The 18,645-nt window shown below is 34.8% G+C and overlaps 2 protein-coding genes and 1 long non-coding RNA gene across 3 annotated transcripts; all 3 read right to left on the bottom strand.

The window, feature by feature from the left end:
• Positions 1-45: 45 nt before the first annotated feature.
• Positions 46-1,888, bottom strand: LOC116127373. Its single transcript, XR_004127599.1, has 3 exons — positions 1,611-1,888; positions 768-1,021; positions 46-111 (listed from the first exon to the last, which is right to left on the bottom strand). It is a non-coding gene; the product is annotated as an uncharacterized LOC116127373 (long non-coding RNA).
• A 1,188-nt stretch (positions 1,889-3,076) lies between these two features.
• On the bottom strand, positions 3,077-11,336 carry LOC116127355. The gene is made up of 15 exons (XM_031413000.1): positions 10,953-11,336; positions 10,215-10,484; positions 9,862-9,988; positions 9,239-9,300; positions 8,905-9,126; positions 8,397-8,518; positions 7,386-7,704; positions 6,648-6,917; positions 6,295-6,421; positions 5,672-5,733; positions 5,338-5,559; positions 4,830-4,951; positions 3,999-4,137; positions 3,594-3,780; positions 3,077-3,498 (listed from the first exon to the last, which is right to left on the bottom strand). The coding sequence occupies exons 1-14, from the start codon at positions 11,304-11,306 to the stop codon at positions 3,622-3,624; spliced, it is 2,577 nt and encodes an 858-aa protein (XP_031268860.1). The 5' UTR covers positions 11,307-11,336; the 3' UTR covers positions 3,077-3,498; positions 3,594-3,621.
• Positions 11,337-13,404: 2,068 nt separating this feature from the next.
• On the bottom strand, positions 13,405-18,278 carry LOC116127376 (protein WVD2-like 2). Its single transcript, XM_031413024.1, has 7 exons — positions 18,145-18,278; positions 15,950-16,397; positions 14,938-15,026; positions 14,750-14,831; positions 14,581-14,652; positions 14,343-14,453; positions 13,405-13,915 (listed from the first exon to the last, which is right to left on the bottom strand). Exons 2-7 carry the CDS (start codon positions 16,391-16,393, stop codon positions 13,613-13,615), a joined length of 1,101 nt encoding a protein of 366 aa, XP_031268884.1. The 5' UTR covers positions 16,394-16,397; positions 18,145-18,278; the 3' UTR covers positions 13,405-13,612.
• Positions 18,279-18,645: the final 367 nt, after the last annotated feature.

Here is an 18,645-nt window from a genome sequence, read left to right as displayed (position 1 = left end):
TAAAGCATAGTCTAGATTACAGTAAACAACTTAATATTTCATGGATTACCTTCACTTGTCAAGCACTGAGAGGTATGCCTGATGAACCAAGCAAGCAGTTCGCACATTTTCCTATCAGTACATGGAGGAATTATTGCTATCAGAAAAAGCCAAAAAGTAAACACACACACACGCAAAGAAGATTAGAAGTTGTATAATTAAGTAATGAAACAAAAAGGGTACTTGCACCACCTGGTCTTCCAGATCCAGATACCTACTCTTAATTACTAAAATTTATACAGAAATCTTCAACTCTTGAATAACACCAAAATCTTACAGATTCAAGATATGATTTTTTTTTTCCCAAAATGAAGCAAATTGTAACATTTAAGTCAATATAACAAATAAAAAAAAGAACATATTCTTAACACAAAACAGAAATACAATAACATTAAACTAAATTCATTTGTAAAAGCGAGGGCAGCACTAAATCACCATGATGAGCGATAATAGTTATATCAAACTACCCACGAAGTTTTCCTTTCTCACTCAAGTACCACATCCCGTTAGAAGGCTCAAGTTTACTTATCCAGCAAGGTCTCACAATGTTAACCAAAGATGTCCGCAATAGGTATCAAGAAATTTTCAGACATGACAGGAAGAACAAAGGAGTTTGACTTACCTCATACAAAATTAACAGCAAACTATTATAAGATGTAGCATAAACCTTAATCCTTAATCGAACCGGTAATATTACAGGTAGGCCAGTGTTAGAAAAGATCAGTTACCTGAACCAATAATGAGTCGCAAGACGGTGCATCCCATTAGCAGCAATATATCTTGGAGGGGAAGAAGGAAATGGAACAAATCACCCACCCACTTCAAGCTCTCCGATCATGCCTTCCTACTGCCGCACCAGACCTCTCTCCAATTCACCAAACCAAGAATCAGTTACAGTAAAGAACTGAGCAGCATGATCAAATATCAAAGGCTGAGGATCAATAATTCTTGTTCCCATTCTTCCTCCCAAACCATGTATCCCCTAATATATCAAAGCATGGTATGAATCAGAAACCCCAAACAATTGCAACATTTATATGAAATTGAACCAAGTTCAAATAACTCAAATCTCAACTTGGCTCCACTCACATTTGAATCCTAAACCAGAGACAGAACTCCAGAACCTCTTTAACAATGATATAATTACACCCATTCTTAATCATATAAAAAATGCAGTAAAAAAAGTGTCATTCTGCAATACCAGTAGATATTACCAAACATCAAATATTTAACATTGTACAACTCTTCACATCGTATATTACAATTAACCTCGTTACAAGTCAATATTCCATGTTAAATTGACGTTGATACAGAGATTTTACTTCAACATTACAAGTTTCACATTAATAATTACACGTAATACGTATTCCATTTCAAGTTTCGATCTGTTTTGCCTGTATTAATCGGCTGATTCCCCATTGAAAATATATAATGAAATACTCGGCAATTAGCAGCGTTAAACTACAATCATCCAAAAGAGTTAAGCTACACTCTTAAATACAAACACCCCACGTAAATACACACATTTCCCAACTCAAAAAAACACAAATTTAACGAAATGACTAACTAACCGTATCAAAAACCGTGGACTTGACACCCTTCTTGTCCAAACTGAACGCACAAACTAGACCTGCCATGCCTCGCCGAGAATCCCCACGCGGGGGTCGTCAGAGAAAGGTGCAGTGAACGTGAATTGCTCATCAGATAAGGTTTCCTTGAGCATGGACCTTTTCGCTGCGCCATACGAGGACTTTTTGCATGTCCTTGACGAGGGCTTTTTTTGTTTGAGAACTTGAAGCTTTGGTAGACACGGCAAAAATAACAGCAAGTGATTGGACCGAAGAGAATTTTGTACTCTCCCTTTGAGACAGAATCACAGAAAATATAAGATGGCATTATTTATATAATATTTTTAAATAAAATTGAAAATCAATATAGGTTTATTATTACCTTTTGTGCCATTCTAGATTGTACTGTCCATGTGGTGCTGCCATGCTGGTGTTCAACTTCAAGCAAATCATAAATGCATATTCAAGTAACTTGTCTTAAACACACATTAAATATTGTTTACATTTATTAAACCAATAAAACATATACATTAGTTGAATAACCGATCAAATGAACGAGCAGCAGCAGTTACAGTGATTGCCTCTTAACTAATCTGAGTCTACAATGCCAATAACATTATCATAACAATCCCAGATGACCACATATTTTGTCTTTCCTGTTTCTGTAATCTTGGAAGTAACCTGTTTTTGAAAACAAAAACAGTATCATCAGCAAACAACTACAAAACAATATTCACATGAATTAATAAAAGTTGTACATTTACTATCGAATGTCTATCATTTCATTTGCAATGGGAATGCGATAATCTTAACTTTGTAAATGTAAGGTTCTTTCAAGATATTGCATGAAATAGAAAACTATGAAGAAAATAGTAGAGACTAGAGAAGAGTTAGAAAAATACGGGTAAGATCACAAGGACCCGGGAAGAAAAATACGGGTAAGATCACAAGGACCCGGGAAGAAAAATACGGGTAAGATCACAAGGACCCGGGAAGCTGAGGGTACATGCAACAACACAGGCTAAGCTGCATTCCATCGAGCTTAAGCAACCAATGACATTTTCACATTCACTTTGACAACCGCCATCAGCTCCTTCTGTCCAACATGCGCCAACTATAACTATCACAACCCAACACATCAACACCCTCTTTCTTTTCATGCGTCTCATCTCTTGTTCCAGCATCTCTTTCTTCTTTCTTATGCGTTGTATTTATAATAAGTTCAATATCTTTATTCGAATGCAGTAATTTTTTTTTTTTTTTTTTTTTTTTTTTTTTTTTTTTTTTTTTTTTTGTGAAACAACGTATTAGTATGGTATGTTACAAAAGGATTGTAATTAATGAAGCCTGAGGCTGTAATCATTTTCCAGCTTTGTTTTTGCAAATGGAGGAGACTTCAAAATTCAAGAAGCATCGTCGCCATTACAACTGAAATTTATAACTTCAGAGAACTTTTTTACAACTTTCAGTTTCAACATGTTCACACGGTTTGGTATGAGCTCATCGTGGATGAAGCTCCACCTACTAAACCTGATTAGATGATAAGTGTGATGTGGTTCACTAACTAGTAAGTTCCATTAATCAAAGCTGCAAAATTTACATTGTCTCATCCCATGCTGCTGCAGAAGCGGTGATATCTGTTAAGCTTGGTATACCGGAATCTGCTATTTGGCTTCGTGTTCAACCTTACAGGGGAACTATCATGTTTCGTGTCACCTGCAACTGAGAACGACAGCTTTCTATAAAGATTAATTCCCCCAAAAATCCCCTTTAAACGTACATTTGTCATCTGGTTTCATAAATGGACGATGTAGCAGAATGAACTCGACTATCTAGCTTACCAACTTTTCCAATAACTACCTTCGTGCAGTAGTTCTGCCACCTAATCATCCTAGAAAGACAAACAAGATGATGAACATGACAATCAAGTATCGACCAAGCATATGAAGGAAAGGACATTGCATCAACACAATATACACAATATACCTAAAATCTTCATAGCCTGATTACGGATTCAAGGGGTAAGTTGATATGATTGAAACTCCTCCTTCTCCGTGGACTCCAAACCTGGAAATTGCCCGATATCATGTCCTTCAAGGGGTCGAAACTCATTGTGCAAACCAACAGCAAACTCCTCAGGATGAACTCCACCACTTTGTAAGTAATCTACTATCTGAATTGCAAACCCCAATAAATTATTTATACACAAGTAATCAAGCTTTATAAATGATTAATCAAGATTTCATGTTTATGTGTATATATATAACCTCAGTCTTATAAAGGAGTTAAGTTACAGATTAATGTAATTTGACATTATAGGTAAATTGAGAGATACATACGTTTCTATGCACAAATAGACCAATTAAGTGAAAAAGAATAGCATATCCTCACATGATTGGCAAGAGCCATGCCACTTAAGGCTGCACACTCTAAACTTGAACCCAGCAACCAATCGCCACAGATACCGGCCCTTCCATGAGGGTCAAAGATGCATGGGATACTCGGAGTGTTAGTGGGAAGGGCTGCACCCCTACACATCCCAAAAAAGAAAATCAACCAAAATGAATGCAGAGTAACCCAACGTTTTCATAAATTTCCTTGGTACTCAAAACCCATTAACAAGTAGAAAACATAAACTATTCAAAGAAAAAGCAGCAGTAAGAGGAAAAAGTGTGTGTTTACTCCTAAAACACGGCACGACTGGTGAAGTGCAAGTTTGATGAAAAAGCCACAAGTTATGATGAAATGCAGGAGGCAATAAAGATCATTTTCAAGTGTTTACATTTTGTGTGTCTACACCATCCTAGGATTAATCTACGTCTAACAAGAAAGAACCTTGTTTTTATCCACTGTTGTGATAATCAATAAAGCGCCTAGCCAACAGATCTCAAACTATTTAAGGGAGGATCATAATAAAAATTCCAGTAAATTCTAGACAACAGGTAAAGCTCCTTAACTTTTCAAATTTTGCATGGTGAATACTAGAACCACATTTTTTGTTTCCTTCTTTTATGTTTTATTTTACGACTCTTGCAAAATATAATATTCCTTCTAGTTTTGAAAGAACTCCTAAACTTTGAGGAAGTACTGCGCTTTACACTCGAGTCCTAAGAGACCTTTGTGCTCAAATGTGTCTTAAGCCTTTCGAAAATTGCTAAAGGATTGAAAATTGAACATAGTAATGCACTCACAAAGGTATGTTAAGGAGAAGCAGTGTCTTACCATAATTGGACTCGAGTGTAAAGGGGTTTCTGAAGTGAAGACTTTGGTAGTCCAAGTGCAGTTTCAACACCGTGAAGCATACCTGTTTTCACCTTCTCTGCAGTGGCAGTTGGGATGTTTTCCTGATAACATGATTGGAATAATATCAATGTCTTGCAGAAAAACCTTATTGCAATGCATAACTACAACCACCTTTACTACACCAAAGAATGCCCTTAAACTGATCATATTTCTTCACTCATAAAATGGAACATTCAGTGCTAATCTTTTAACAAAATTTACTTAAATATGCATATAAAACTGAACACTTTTCCTTATTTCAATAGTTTAGAGTCATCAAAGAAAAATCCTGCCCTGGCTTTCTACTCAATCTAATGCCATTATTCCAATGCCTGGGAGAAAAAATGGAGCTTCGAGATTCACATATACGAATTCAACTCTCCATAAAATCAATTGGTCAAAACTATGCGATACCCTGCATATAACCATGTGTAAACATGTAACTAACCTGTGGAACCTTGTTTTGCTTTCCATAAGCTGCAGTGCTGAAAAAGGTCCAACATTGAGGACCATTACTTTGAGAACCCAAAAGTTTCATTGAGTTATTTGCCATCCATGAGAGAGAATCAACTCCTTTAACAAAGGCTCCTTCAAATGTGAATTCCCCACCTATGGGAAGGGGGTCCTCAAATGCTGCAAGGAGAGCCCATATGGAACTCAGTTCCAGCCTCTACAGACAAAAAAAATGTGAATTATCCAAAACAATTTGGCAAGGCAGATAGTGACTAAAGATAGAGCAGAGTCTAGATTGCATTCAACAAATTTAATATTTTAAAGTCTACCTTCATTTGTCTAGCAATGAGAGGTAAGCCTGAAGAACCAAGTAAGCGATTTGCACATTTTCCTATAAATTAAATAGAGGAATCATTACTATAAGGAAAACCAAAAAATGTTTCTAAAAAAATGCGGATTAGCAGCTATATAATTAATTAATGAACAAAAAGGCGACTTCTATCACCTTGTCTTCCTGATCCAGAAACTTACTCTAAATTACTACATTATACAAAATATAAAATCTTCAATAAAACCAAAACATTACAATGGACACAAATTTCAATGAATTCAGCAGGAAATTACTGATATGAACGTATTGAGATCTCTAAAAGTAATTCATACTGGTATCAATTCTGAGAATTTTTCATTTTGAATGAGCACATTCTGCATACTTCAAGCACAAGCATTAAAGGATTATGGGCGGGTTTTCTGTACCAAACGGCCAGTTTGCCATTCCTAACTCCCTTGTAATGATTGGAAGCAGAATCAGATATGATTCATTTTTCCAAAAAGGAGGCCATTATAACATTAATTTCGATGTCATAAACAACATTTTCTTAACACAAAACAGGAATAGTATAACATTAAACTAAGTTCATTGGAAAAAGCAAGGATGGCAGCACTAAATCACCATTATGAGCAATAATAATTATATCAAACTGCCCACGCGGTTTTCCATTCTCACTCAAGTGCCACATCCCGTTAAATGGCTCAAGTTTACTTATCCAGCAAGGTCTCACAACATTAACCAGAGATGTCTGCACCAAGCATCAAAATAAACTCAGTCATGACAAGCAGAAAAAAGGAATTTGATTTACCTATTTCAATATTAATGGCATACCAATATAATACGTTGCCTTATATATAGCTTAACCAAATTGGTAATATTACCGATTAGGCAGTGCATAAAAGAGTATGATACTTTTTTAAGGAATTATAGTCATAATACGACTTGACATATACCAGCGGAGAGAGATTAGTTACCTGGGTCAATAAAGAGTCAGCAAGAGGACGCATCCCATTAATGCCAACATATCTTGGAGGGGAAGAAGGAAATGGAACAAACCGGCCACCCACTTCAAGCTCCCCAATCATACCTTCCCACCGCCGCACCAGACCTCTCTCCAACCAACCATCAACCAACTGACCAAACCGAGAATCACTCACAGTAAAGAACTGAGCAGCATGATCAAATATCAGTGGTTGAGGATCAATTATTCTTGTTCCCATTCTTCCTCCCAAACCATGAATCCCCTAATACACAAAGCATAGTAGAATCAGAAACCCCAATAATTGTAATTTTGATATGGTCGCATAAATCACAGCTCTACACATGAACATCACATGTGAGTGAACCAAGTTCAAATAACTCAAAGCTCAACTTGGCTCCACTCATTTGAGTCCTAACCTAGAGACAGGATTCCAGAACTTCATAGACAATGGTGAGATTGATGCACACACTTAATCAAATCACAGGTGCATTCACAAAGTGTCATTCCACATTACCAAACATCACATTTATAATTTTTTTCAGGTTTCACATTAGTCATTACAAGCAATATGTATCTTAATGCTAGTGTCTCAATTGTAGAATTTCTCATTCAATGAGTTAAGCTGCAATACTAATTACTAAATATAAAAACCCACTTAAATACCACATTTCACACCTCAAAAAACAAATATTTAAGAAAAAGACAAAACAAAACAAAACAACTAGCTAACCGTATCAAAAACAGTGGACTTGACACCTTTCTGGTCCAAACTCAAAGCACAAGCGAGACCCGCCATGCCTCCACCGATAATCCCAACGTGGGGGTCACCAGAGACCGGAGCAGAGAACGTGACTTGCTCTTGAGAGCACAAATAGTACCAATTAAGTGAAAAAGAATAGCATATCCTCACATGATTGGCAAGAGCCATGCCACTTAAGGCTGCACACTCTAAACTTGAACCCAGCAACCAATCGCCACAGATACCAGCCCTTCCATGAGGGTCAAAGATGCATGGGATACTCGGAGTGTTAGTGGGAAGGGCTGCACCCCTACACATCCCAAAAAAGAAAATCAACCAAAATGAATGCAGAGTAACCCAACGTTTTCATAAATTTCCTTGGTACTCAAAACCCATTAACAAGTAGAAAACATAAACTATTCAAAGAAAAAGCAGCAGTAAAAGGAAAAAGTGTGTGCTTACTCCTAAAACACAGCACGACTGGTGAAGTGCAAGTTTGATGAAAAAGCCGCAAGTTATGATGAAATGCAGGAGGCAATAAAGATCATTTTCAAGTGTTTACATTTTGTGTGTCTACACGATCCTAGGATTAATCTACGTCTAACAAGAAAGAACCTTGTTTTTATCCACTGTTGTGATAATCAATAAAGCGCCTAGCCAACAGATCTCAAACTATTTAAGGGAGGATCATAATAAAAATTCCAGTAAATTCTAGACAACAGGTAAAGCTCCTTAACTTTTCAAATTTTGCATGGTGAATACTAGAACCACATTTTTTGTTTCCTTCTTTTATGTTTTATTTTACGACTCTTGCAAAATATAATATTCCTTCTAGTTTTGAAAGAACTCCTAAACTTTGAGGAAGTACTGCGCTTTACACTCGAGTCCTAAGAGACCTTTGTGCTCAAATGTGTCTTAAGCCTTTCGAAAATTGCTAAAGGATTGAAAATTGAACATAGTAATGCACTCACAAAGGTATGTTAAGGAGAAGCAGTGTCTTACCATAATTGGACTCGAGTGTAAAGGGGTTTCTGAAGTGAAGACTTTGGTAGTCCAAGTGCAGTTTCAACACCGTGAAGCATACCTGTTTTCACCTTCTCTGCAGTGGCAGTTGGGATGTTTTCCTGATAACATGATTGGAATAATATCAATGTCTTGCAGAAAAACCTTATTGCAATGCATAACTACAACCACCTTTACTACACCAAAGAATGCCCTTAAACTGATCATATTTCTTCACTCATAAAATGGAACATTCAGTGCTAATCTTTTAACAAAATTTACTTAAATATGCATATAAAACTGAACACTTTTCCTTATTTCAATAGTTTAGAGTCATCAAAGAAAAATCCTGCCCTGGCTTTCTACTCAATCTAATGCCATTATTCCAATGCCTGGGAGAAAAAATGGAGCTTCGAGATTCACATATACGAATTCAACTCTCCATAAAATCAATTGGTCAAAACTATGCGATACCCTGCATATAACCATGTGTAAACATGTAACTAACCTGTGGAACCTTGTTTTGCTTTCCATAAGCTGCAGTGCTGAAAAAGGTCCAACATTGAGGACCATTACTTTGAGAACCCAAAAGTTTCATTGAGTTATTTGCCATCCATGAGAGAGAATCAACTCCTTTAACAAAGGCTCCTTCAAATGTGAATTCCCCACCTATGGGAAGGGGGTCCTCAAATGCTGCAAGGAGAGCCCATATGGAACTCAGTTCCAGCCTCTACAGACAAAAAAAATGTGAATTATCCAAAACAATTTGGCAAGGCAGATAGTGACTAAAGATAGAGCAGAGTCTAGATTGCATTCAACAAATTTAATATTTTAAAGTCTACCTTCATTTGTCTAGCAATGAGAGGTAAGCCTGAAGAACCAAGTAAGCGATTTGCACATTTTCCTATAAATTAAATAGAGGAATCATTACTATAAGGAAAACCAAAAAATGTTTCTAAAAAAATGCGGATTAGCAGCTATATAATTAATTAATGAACAAAAAGGCGACTTCTATCACCTTGTCTTCCTGATCCAGAAACTTACTCTAAATTACTACATTATACAAAATATAAAATCTTCAATAAAACCAAAACATTACAATGGACACAAATTTCAATGAATTCAGCAGGAAATTACTGATATGAACGTATTGAGATCTCTAAAAGTAATTCATACTGGTATCAATTCTGAGAATTTTTCATTTTGAATGAGCACATTCTGCATACTTCAAGCACAAGCATTAAAGGATTATGGGCGGGTTTTCTGTACCAAACGGCCAGTTTGCCATTCCTAACTCCCTTGTAATGATTGGAAGCAGAATCAGATATGATTCATTTTTCCAAAAAGGAGGCCATTATAACATTAATTTCGATGTCATAAACAACATTTTCTTAACACAAAACAGGAATAGTATAACATTAAACTAAGTTCATTGGAAAAAGCAAGGATGGCAGCACTAAATCACCATTATGAGCAATAATAATTATATCAAACTGCCCACGCGGTTTTCCATTCTCACTCAAGTGCCACATCCCGTTAAATGGCTCAAGTTTACTTATCCAGCAAGGTCTCACAACATTAACCAGAGATGTCTGCACCAAGCATCAAAATAAACTCAGTCATGACAAGCAGAAAAAAGGAATTTGATTTACCTATTTCAATATTAATGGCATACCAATATAATACGTTGCCTTATATATAGCTTAACCAAATTGGTAATATTACCGATTAGGCAGTGCATAAAAGAGTATGATACTTTTTTAAGGAATTATAGTCATAATACGACTTGACATATACCAGCGGAGAGAGATTAGTTACCTGGGTCAATAAAGAGTCAGCAAGAGGACGCATCCCATTAATGCCAACATATCTTGGAGGGGAAGAAGGAAATGGAACAAACCGGCCACCCACTTCAAGCTCCCCAATCATACCTTCCCACCGCCGCACCAGACCTCTCTCCAACCAACCATCAACCAACTGACCAAACCGAGAATCACTCACAGTAAAGAACTGAGCAGCATGATCAAATATCAGTGGTTGAGGATCAATTATTCTTGTTCCCATTCTTCCTCCCAAACCATGAATCCCCTAATACACAAAGCATAGTAGAATCAGAAACCCCAATAATTGTAATTTTGATATGGTCGCATAAATCACAGCTCTACACATGAACATCACATGTGAGTGAACCAAGTTCAAATAACTCAAAGCTCAACTTGGCTCCACTCATTTGAGTCCTAACCTAGAGACAGGATTCCAGAACTTCATAGACAATGGTGAGATTGATGCACACACTTAATCAAATCACAGGTGCATTCACAAAGTGTCATTCCACATTACCAAACATCACATTTATAATTTTTTTCAGGTTTCACATTAGTCATTACAAGCAATATGTATCTTAATGCTAGTGTCTCAATTGTAGAATTTCTCATTCAATGAGTTAAGCTGCAATACTAATTACTAAATATAAAAACCCACTTAAATACCACATTTCACACCTCAAAAAACAAATATTTAAGAAAAAGACAAAACAAAACAAAACAACTAGCTAACCGTATCAAAAACAGTGGACTTGACACCTTTCTGGTCCAAACTCAAAGCACAAGCGAGACCCGCCATGCCTCCACCGATAATCCCAACGTGGGGGTCACCAGAGACCGGAGCAGAGAACGTGACTTGCTCTTGAGAAAAGGTTTTCTTGAGAATGGACCTTCTTGAGGTGCCATATGAGGACCTTTTGCGAGAGCTGGAAGTGGGTTTTTGAGCATTTTTGGTGGGTCTTTTTGGTTGAGAAGTTGACATAATGGTCAAAGTTAGGAAGTCTGAGTTGGAGAGTATGGAGGGTTTTGAGGGTTTAAGGGGTTGAAGGATGAAAGAAGAAGATGAAGATGAAATTAAGGTGGTCATGGTTTTGGACGCAACTTGGTAACTAGATTCTTGAGATGGTTGTATTGTTTTGTTAGAGATTTTTTATCGGCTGAATGATAGGCCCCTGTGATTTATTGCAATCTTTTCAAGACATAAAGTTTTAGAGAAGTTACAAAATCCTCCATAATTTATTATACTATCAAATTTATCCCAAACTTTTACTCTTGTGGTTTTGACTTTTAGGTAGCGTTTGGTTCGGAGAATTTTTTATTATTAAAAAAATAGGATTACCACTGAGATAGATCATCCCATTTCCCGCTAGATCTACAGTCATTTCGCCGTTTCTAGCCTTCTATCTGATCGAAAATGACTTGATTGGCACACGGCAGGTCAGATCTGATTGGTCATGTGCTGTGACTATCAGTTGTGGTGGCCGACGACTGGCAATCATCTTGGGTCTCATCTTGGGTAATTGGGGTATTTTGGGTATTATTTATGTAAATAGTGAGGGTATTTCTATCCAAAAATAATAATTTATGAGGTTACAGAAGTAATTTCACACATTTGAACTAGTTGTTATTTAGTAGAAATATGAGAGTATCTATGTCCAAAATGTTTATTAATTAAGGGTAAAATTGATATGAACAGTGGATTACCCCGATAATAAAAAAATAACATACTTTCAGACGATAATCGAATTAGCCCTTATATTATCTATAGTAATCATTATTAATATTGGTCAATTATTATAATATTTCATTACTTGACACCCAAACATGGTAATTATTAGATTATAAGATAGATTATCGATATTATCTTTTATGACTCTAAATCAAACGTACATCTAAAACTATAACAAATCAAAGGTATTTGTAATTTTTTATGATGAGAAGATATTATTTTTAAAATAATTCAGGATAATATGATACCTTCAAATTTGACGTGATATAAATGATATGTTTTTTAAATACTTTATCTTTTAACAAAAAAAAAAAAAAAAAAAAAAAAAAAAAATTTGTATTTATCAAGTGGATTTGATGAGGCGTTCATGTGATGGTTTTCTTAGATGAATTGGACGCTTGCTAGAGTTTGTTTATTGGCCTTATGGAGGCATNACTTAAAACTATAACAAATCAAAGGTATTTGTAATTTTTTATGATGAGAAGATATTATTTTTAAAATAATTCAGGATAATATGATACCTTCAAATTTGACGTGATATAAATGATATGTTTTTTAAATACTTTATCTTTTAACAAAAAAAAAAAAAAAAAATTTGTATTTATCAAGTGGATTTGATGAGGCGTTCATGTGATGGTTTTCTTAGATGAATTGGACGCTTGCTAGAGTTTGTTTATTGGCCTTATGGAGGCATCATTTGGTGCTCAATGTCAAATTTTTAAAACTGTGGAGAAGCATGATATTCTTAGAACTTCAGAGGTCTAAATTATTTTCCCTTCCCTGACATTCTTATCCACATTTTGGAAGTTAAACCAGATGATTATAATTTGTTTTAGCTCTATGTTTTTATGTTTGGGGAAACAACTGTTGGTTTGGATATAGAGAATTCACATTGTCTCAAACATATTCATCACTCTTGTCTTTACATATCATAAGGATTAATTACTAACTTCATAAACCATTATGGAATAATCTGACGGTAAAAAAACAAAAAGAGGTTTCATGAATTCGAGAATTTAAGTTTCCTCAAACACTAATAGAGGCAACCATTAGGACTCTTATCCGATCAATAATTCTAAAACTCCGAGATATTAGTTAAAGTGTACACAAACTTAGCTAAACACTCCCGGTGATTATAAAAAAAAGACAAAAATTCTAGTAACTCAATAATCCGATATAGAGCATATTCCATTATATGTATATTCTTTCAACTAGAACGTACTAATCATTCCTTGATTCCACTTAAATTTGGCTCCCACCTCAGCAATAAAAGAAATCCAGATGTGAAACCTGCCACAACTCAGATCACCATGTACCAAAAATGAAGAAAAACTATTATAATCCAAAGTAAAACCCTGAAAACATATTCAATCGAAAAGAAATTGAAATTAGAAAACTGGAACACCAAGTTCCATTTGCTAAGAAAAATATTAGATGAAACAACACTTTTGGTCCATGTTAAAATTGATAAATTTTTATATATAACATGATATGTACCAAGATAACTTACAAAAAATATACAATTCACATCAACACAAACAACTTAAAAGAAGTCATTGCAGATGAAAAGAAACAGGCTATTTCTTTTGGAACATCCATATGGTAGTGTTATGGAAATTGAAGACTATTTCTCCAACTTAAATAGTTAGTCAAAAACCAGCAGTTCAGGACTCAACACTGATATCTGCAATCGCTTGCTCTGTGATCTTCTGAGGAGAGGTTTGTGTTTTCTCTGACTGCTTCAGTTGGTTTTTCACCTTGCAAGCGCCATTAGTATTCTGTCCTCGCACCTTAGTTTTTGTAGTGGAAGCAGGGGATTCTTCTTTGAAGCAACCGAGGCTGCGGCGCTGTGCCCGAGCACAAATTCTTCCCTTGTCATCAGGGGAAGAGGTGTTAACTGCATCACTGCAGCTCTTTCTCCGGCTCAAACTGTTTAGTTTTGGAGATTTGGGTCTTGTCAATGGCAGCTGGCATCAAAGACAAATAAGAAAATTAATATTTTGTGTTCCATCAGAAGCTGCAGGTATAACATATGCCAGTTCTCATTCCAGTAATAACATGTCCAGTGAATATGTTTGCTAATATTTATTATTTATTACGATAACATCCCGCCCCGTTTCATTAATTAAGACCCTAAGGTTTATTTCATATTAATATTTTTCATTTTCTATGTTTTGATAAGAAACTGAGAAATTTGAGTCCTTGATTTAAGCTACTCTGGACTAAAACACATTGCTCTAGTTTGTAGGTAAATCCTAGACCATAAAAATAGGATTCAAATAAGTCCAAATATTTTCATTCTCTGGTTGATATTTATGTCTTTAATTAAAGGATTCACACCATCTCCATACACATTAATAAAGTTTATGGAATTCTAACCATTAAAAGAAATACCTTCTTAAGTTCAGCCTTTGGTGGGGGCGGCTCGTAGTAAAAACTAGGAACTGGATTTGCTTTGACAAACATGTTCTTCCTAAGTTGCTTGATGGCAGCTTCTTGGTCTTCCTGGAAATAGATACAAGAAATTTTTAAGGGTGGTTTCTTCAATAATAGCATCTTCACATATGTGACAAAAAAAAAAAAAAACCGTGTGAACAGATACATTATGTGAAAGACATTTATAAAAGTCCACCTTTTGTCTTGCTTCACACTGGCTTCTCTCTGCCTCTAATGCTTGTTGTTTTTGCTCTAATTTTGAGTAGAACTGGATGAGGGGAATTACGACAAACATAAATAGACTAATAAATGTAATACAAACACAGTAAAGAAACTATACATTTAATGTTTGATTCAGAGTATACCTCCTTCCGTTTCTCAGCACGTTCATAAGATCGAAATTTAGGAGCTGTTCCAATGGTTACCTTTCGGACAGATGTAGCAGTACTATTTATAGCTAAGGATAATCCAATACATAAACCAAACTAATGTACAAAAATATAGTTAAAAAAAAGACTACAACATAAAGCACAAAACATAAACCATAGGATACGAGGAAGCAACAGACCAAGTATCTTCTTCATCTGGGAGCTTCTTATTATCAAGTTGAGATAGCTTCTTTGATGTCAGGGGCGAGCTCGGCTGGAAAAAAGGGAAAGAGTTTAAAGACTAGCAACATCTTAAAACTTAACATTTACAATTGAAACATTGATAATCCCAAACAAGTTCAATAACACTTCATAATTTCCATCGGCATTTCCCTTCACACCAAAGAAATTGATAATTCTCATAAACATTCCTTTCAACTGGAAAGAAGTCAGATGAGAAGACCAAAAACATGTAGTTTACAAATTTTCCTAAGGTGCACCAGGAAAGCCATAACAGTTGCAAGAAAACAAAGGTTATGATCTAGTTAAATTCTGATTAAAACAAAAAAGATTTGAAACATTTCCTAAACCTAAATCAAGAAGCCATAATATGGGCAAAGATCCTAAGCATGATCCCCTGAATAATTAAGTTTACATCAATTGGGTAGAAAATCAACTGGCACAATCATCTAAGTAGCTGACGGATCAAAGCAAGTAAATCAATTAATCTAAAGCCTCAGAAGCAGTCACAAACGAAATAAAGAAAAAAGGTTGTCCACTTCTAATTGGAAAAAAAGAACTATAAGATAGTAAACATGCAGGAACGAAAGCCATAAAATATCAATACTCTAGAAAAAAAGAAATTTAAGTTAACTGCAAAACAGAATTAATTACAACAGAAAAGTGGAAAGTACAATAAAACTTTTAAGAAATTGTTTTAAATTTTTCCTTTGACAAGTCTTCTAATGCACATACATGGTGAGATAACCTCTACCTTAACACACAGTACATTTATTTTTTGGGCATCTTTCTCAGTCCGAAACTCTTTACTAAAAGTTGATTATACCTAACGTTAACCCAATCTAAGTAGAGATTGACCACAGTTGCCTTTTCATTGTGTTCATTGATTTCCTCACTTGAAGAATAAATAACAGGGCATGACATATACCAATATACACCAATGAGGGTTTCCATTACCTGTGAAGTTTTCTTAGGAACAGGGGTTTGGACATTGTTAACATCAGCTGCAGTTTCAAACCCAACATGCCGAGTTGCGCCCGATGCACGCTTTTCAGTTGCCAGAGCAAAAGGCTGCGAGACAATTTTACTTGTATGCACATTAGCAGGACCACGAGGTTTAGATGTAGGACAGCTTGACTTCTGAGATCCAGGACTCTCATGTTGATCCTTAGCCTCATCAGTATCAAAGTTTTTGCTTTTGACAACTACCACATCTTGTTTGTCATGACAATTATCAACAGAGTTTTCTTCAGTGCATTCTTTCACATCATAGTCCTTTGCTTCAATGTGGTCCTCTGAAATTTTGGGGGCAACATGGACATTATCGTGAGATGCACCATTTGACTTCAGAACGCCGTTTGGCTTCTTATCCATGTGTACATCCATGAGTTCCCTCCCCATCACCCTGTATGAAAATTGAAACAATGAAGTCCATTATGCTTCGTAAAATTGACATTTGCAGCTCATTAAAAGCAAATAAACACCCCCTCGGTGCTGATAAAGAGCCTACAACAAAATTTATCCATAAAAAGATTGTTTGCAGCATACTTATATTATTTGTATGTTCTTTCATACAGAACAACAAATGCTAAACATGTCAATTAACCACCACAGCCAAAACAACCATGAAAGTCTATTTTAACCATGTCCCAGTCCCTGATACACATCTCCATGTGAACTCATTGAAGAAGGCGATCCCCAATCTGACTAAATCTTAGAAAATATATCAGAAACAGAAAGATACAAAAAGGCACAACCTAGATAAGCAAATAATTTAATGCAGTATAAGTAAGAAGTTTTCATGGTTGCTTTGAGATTCATGAGTTCAGAGAAATATTCAAAACTTTGAATTGCTCACATAAGTTCAAGAACAAGTTGAAAGGTTGTCAAATTATTGATTTCAATATTTCGAGGAAACGATTTATTTGAAAATATACAACATGAAAGACTTCAAGATAGTGAGAGCATGTAACTATTTGTCTTTCTCACCTATTATTTCCCTTACATCTCTAAATTTTCGAATTTTATTAAAGTTCTATGCACACAATTCCATCAGTAACTAAAATTCCCATATCCACACTCCAAATCATACAACAAAAGCTCACATAATAAAATAAAATAAAGAAAAAAGGGCTGATTAATACTGCTTTCATAACAAATAGAAAATAAATTGTTCTAATTTCCATAATAAAAAATACAGATATACTTTTAATAACAGCCCCAAAAATATTGCAAAAGCATAAAAAGTATAACCAAAACCAAGGCTACAGAGAACTCCATGTTCTACACAACGCGTATTGCAATATAGATCTGGAGAAATTATGCACTGAAATTTTCATCTTAGGATTTAAACTTTCCATTTTTTGAAAAAATAAATTCATAATCTAAGGTTACTTCAATTTCAATCAAGTTTCATAAATTCATGTCTCCTTAAGGTGAAAGCCTTCAAACAACAACAACCACATGTGCAAAAAGTGAAGTAAATCACATATCTCAACTTATTTTGCTATACTCTTTTATCCCTATACTTTTCACTGTGCTTTTTGGCACTTAAAAAAAAAAAAATCTATAAGGGTATTAAGTATTCCCACAAAATTTTAAAGCAAATTTCGGAAAAAAATGAGCTTGAGAAGAGATATCAAAAAGGAAATATATAGATCAAACAAGGTAATAGTAAGGAAAAAAAACAGTTTTTTTTTTTTTTTCACATATAAACTTTCTATTTATATGGTTACATTAAATAACATAGCATGAGGGAAAGACTGAAACAAAACATATCCATTTATTAAATTCAAAAAAAGAAAGATTTATAATACTTGAAAAAAAAAAAAAATAATAACAAGATGAATCATCTCAAGCTGAAACAAAAATTTAAAGAAGAAGACCAGAAAATGCATGCAACATGTACAACAAAAACAAAAACAAATCTTGAAACCCAAGTGGAGAAATGATAAAGAACAAAAAAACAAGGAACCCCATAAGAGAAAAGGGTTGAAAAGAGAGAAGAAGAAGAAGAAGAAGATCAAACAGAGAGCGTTTTTTTTTTAGATCAAATAAAAGACTTGTTCAAACAAAAATGTAACTGAAAAAGTGATGAATAAGAAGGAGGAAGAGGAAGAGGAAGTAGAGGAAGAATGTGAGAGAATTCTTACAGTTGGTTGTGGTCGATCTGACAAGATCTTGAACCTCAACACAAATCTCTGTTTCTCTCTCTTTTATCTATCTCTCTGTGTTTGAGTTGTGTTGTGTTTTTGTTTTCTGTTGTGAGTGTTGTCTAAAAACGAAATATTTGTATGATTTTCCTTCTCTTTAGCTAATATAAACTTCACCCTTTTCTAAATCCAAGCTTTTTTTTTTTTAATTAATTAATTTATTTTCATTTTTTAATGTTGCGTTGTTACTTACTTATAGGACAGTTTTTTCAGTTTTAACGGTGACCTTTTTTCCCTATTTTTCTCTTTTTAACGTAATTTTTAATTCTACATTCTAATATATTATATTTAAACCGTTGGATGAAGATGACTGATTTATTCCATGGTGTTAATTTCCTTAAAATTATATTTTATAAGCATCATAGAATTATTCAATTTGTAAGTATCTATTTTTATTTACTGGAATTTTATTTACACTTTATCCAATTTCTGGTTACACTC

This window comes from Pistacia vera, unplaced genomic scaffold (genome assembly GCF_008641045.1).
Source record: "Pistacia vera cultivar Batoury unplaced genomic scaffold, PisVer_v2 Contig190, whole genome shotgun sequence".
Lineage (NCBI taxonomy): Eukaryota > Viridiplantae > Streptophyta > Magnoliopsida > Sapindales > Anacardiaceae > Pistacia > Pistacia vera.
This window is presented reverse-complemented; position numbering and strand designations above follow the sequence as displayed.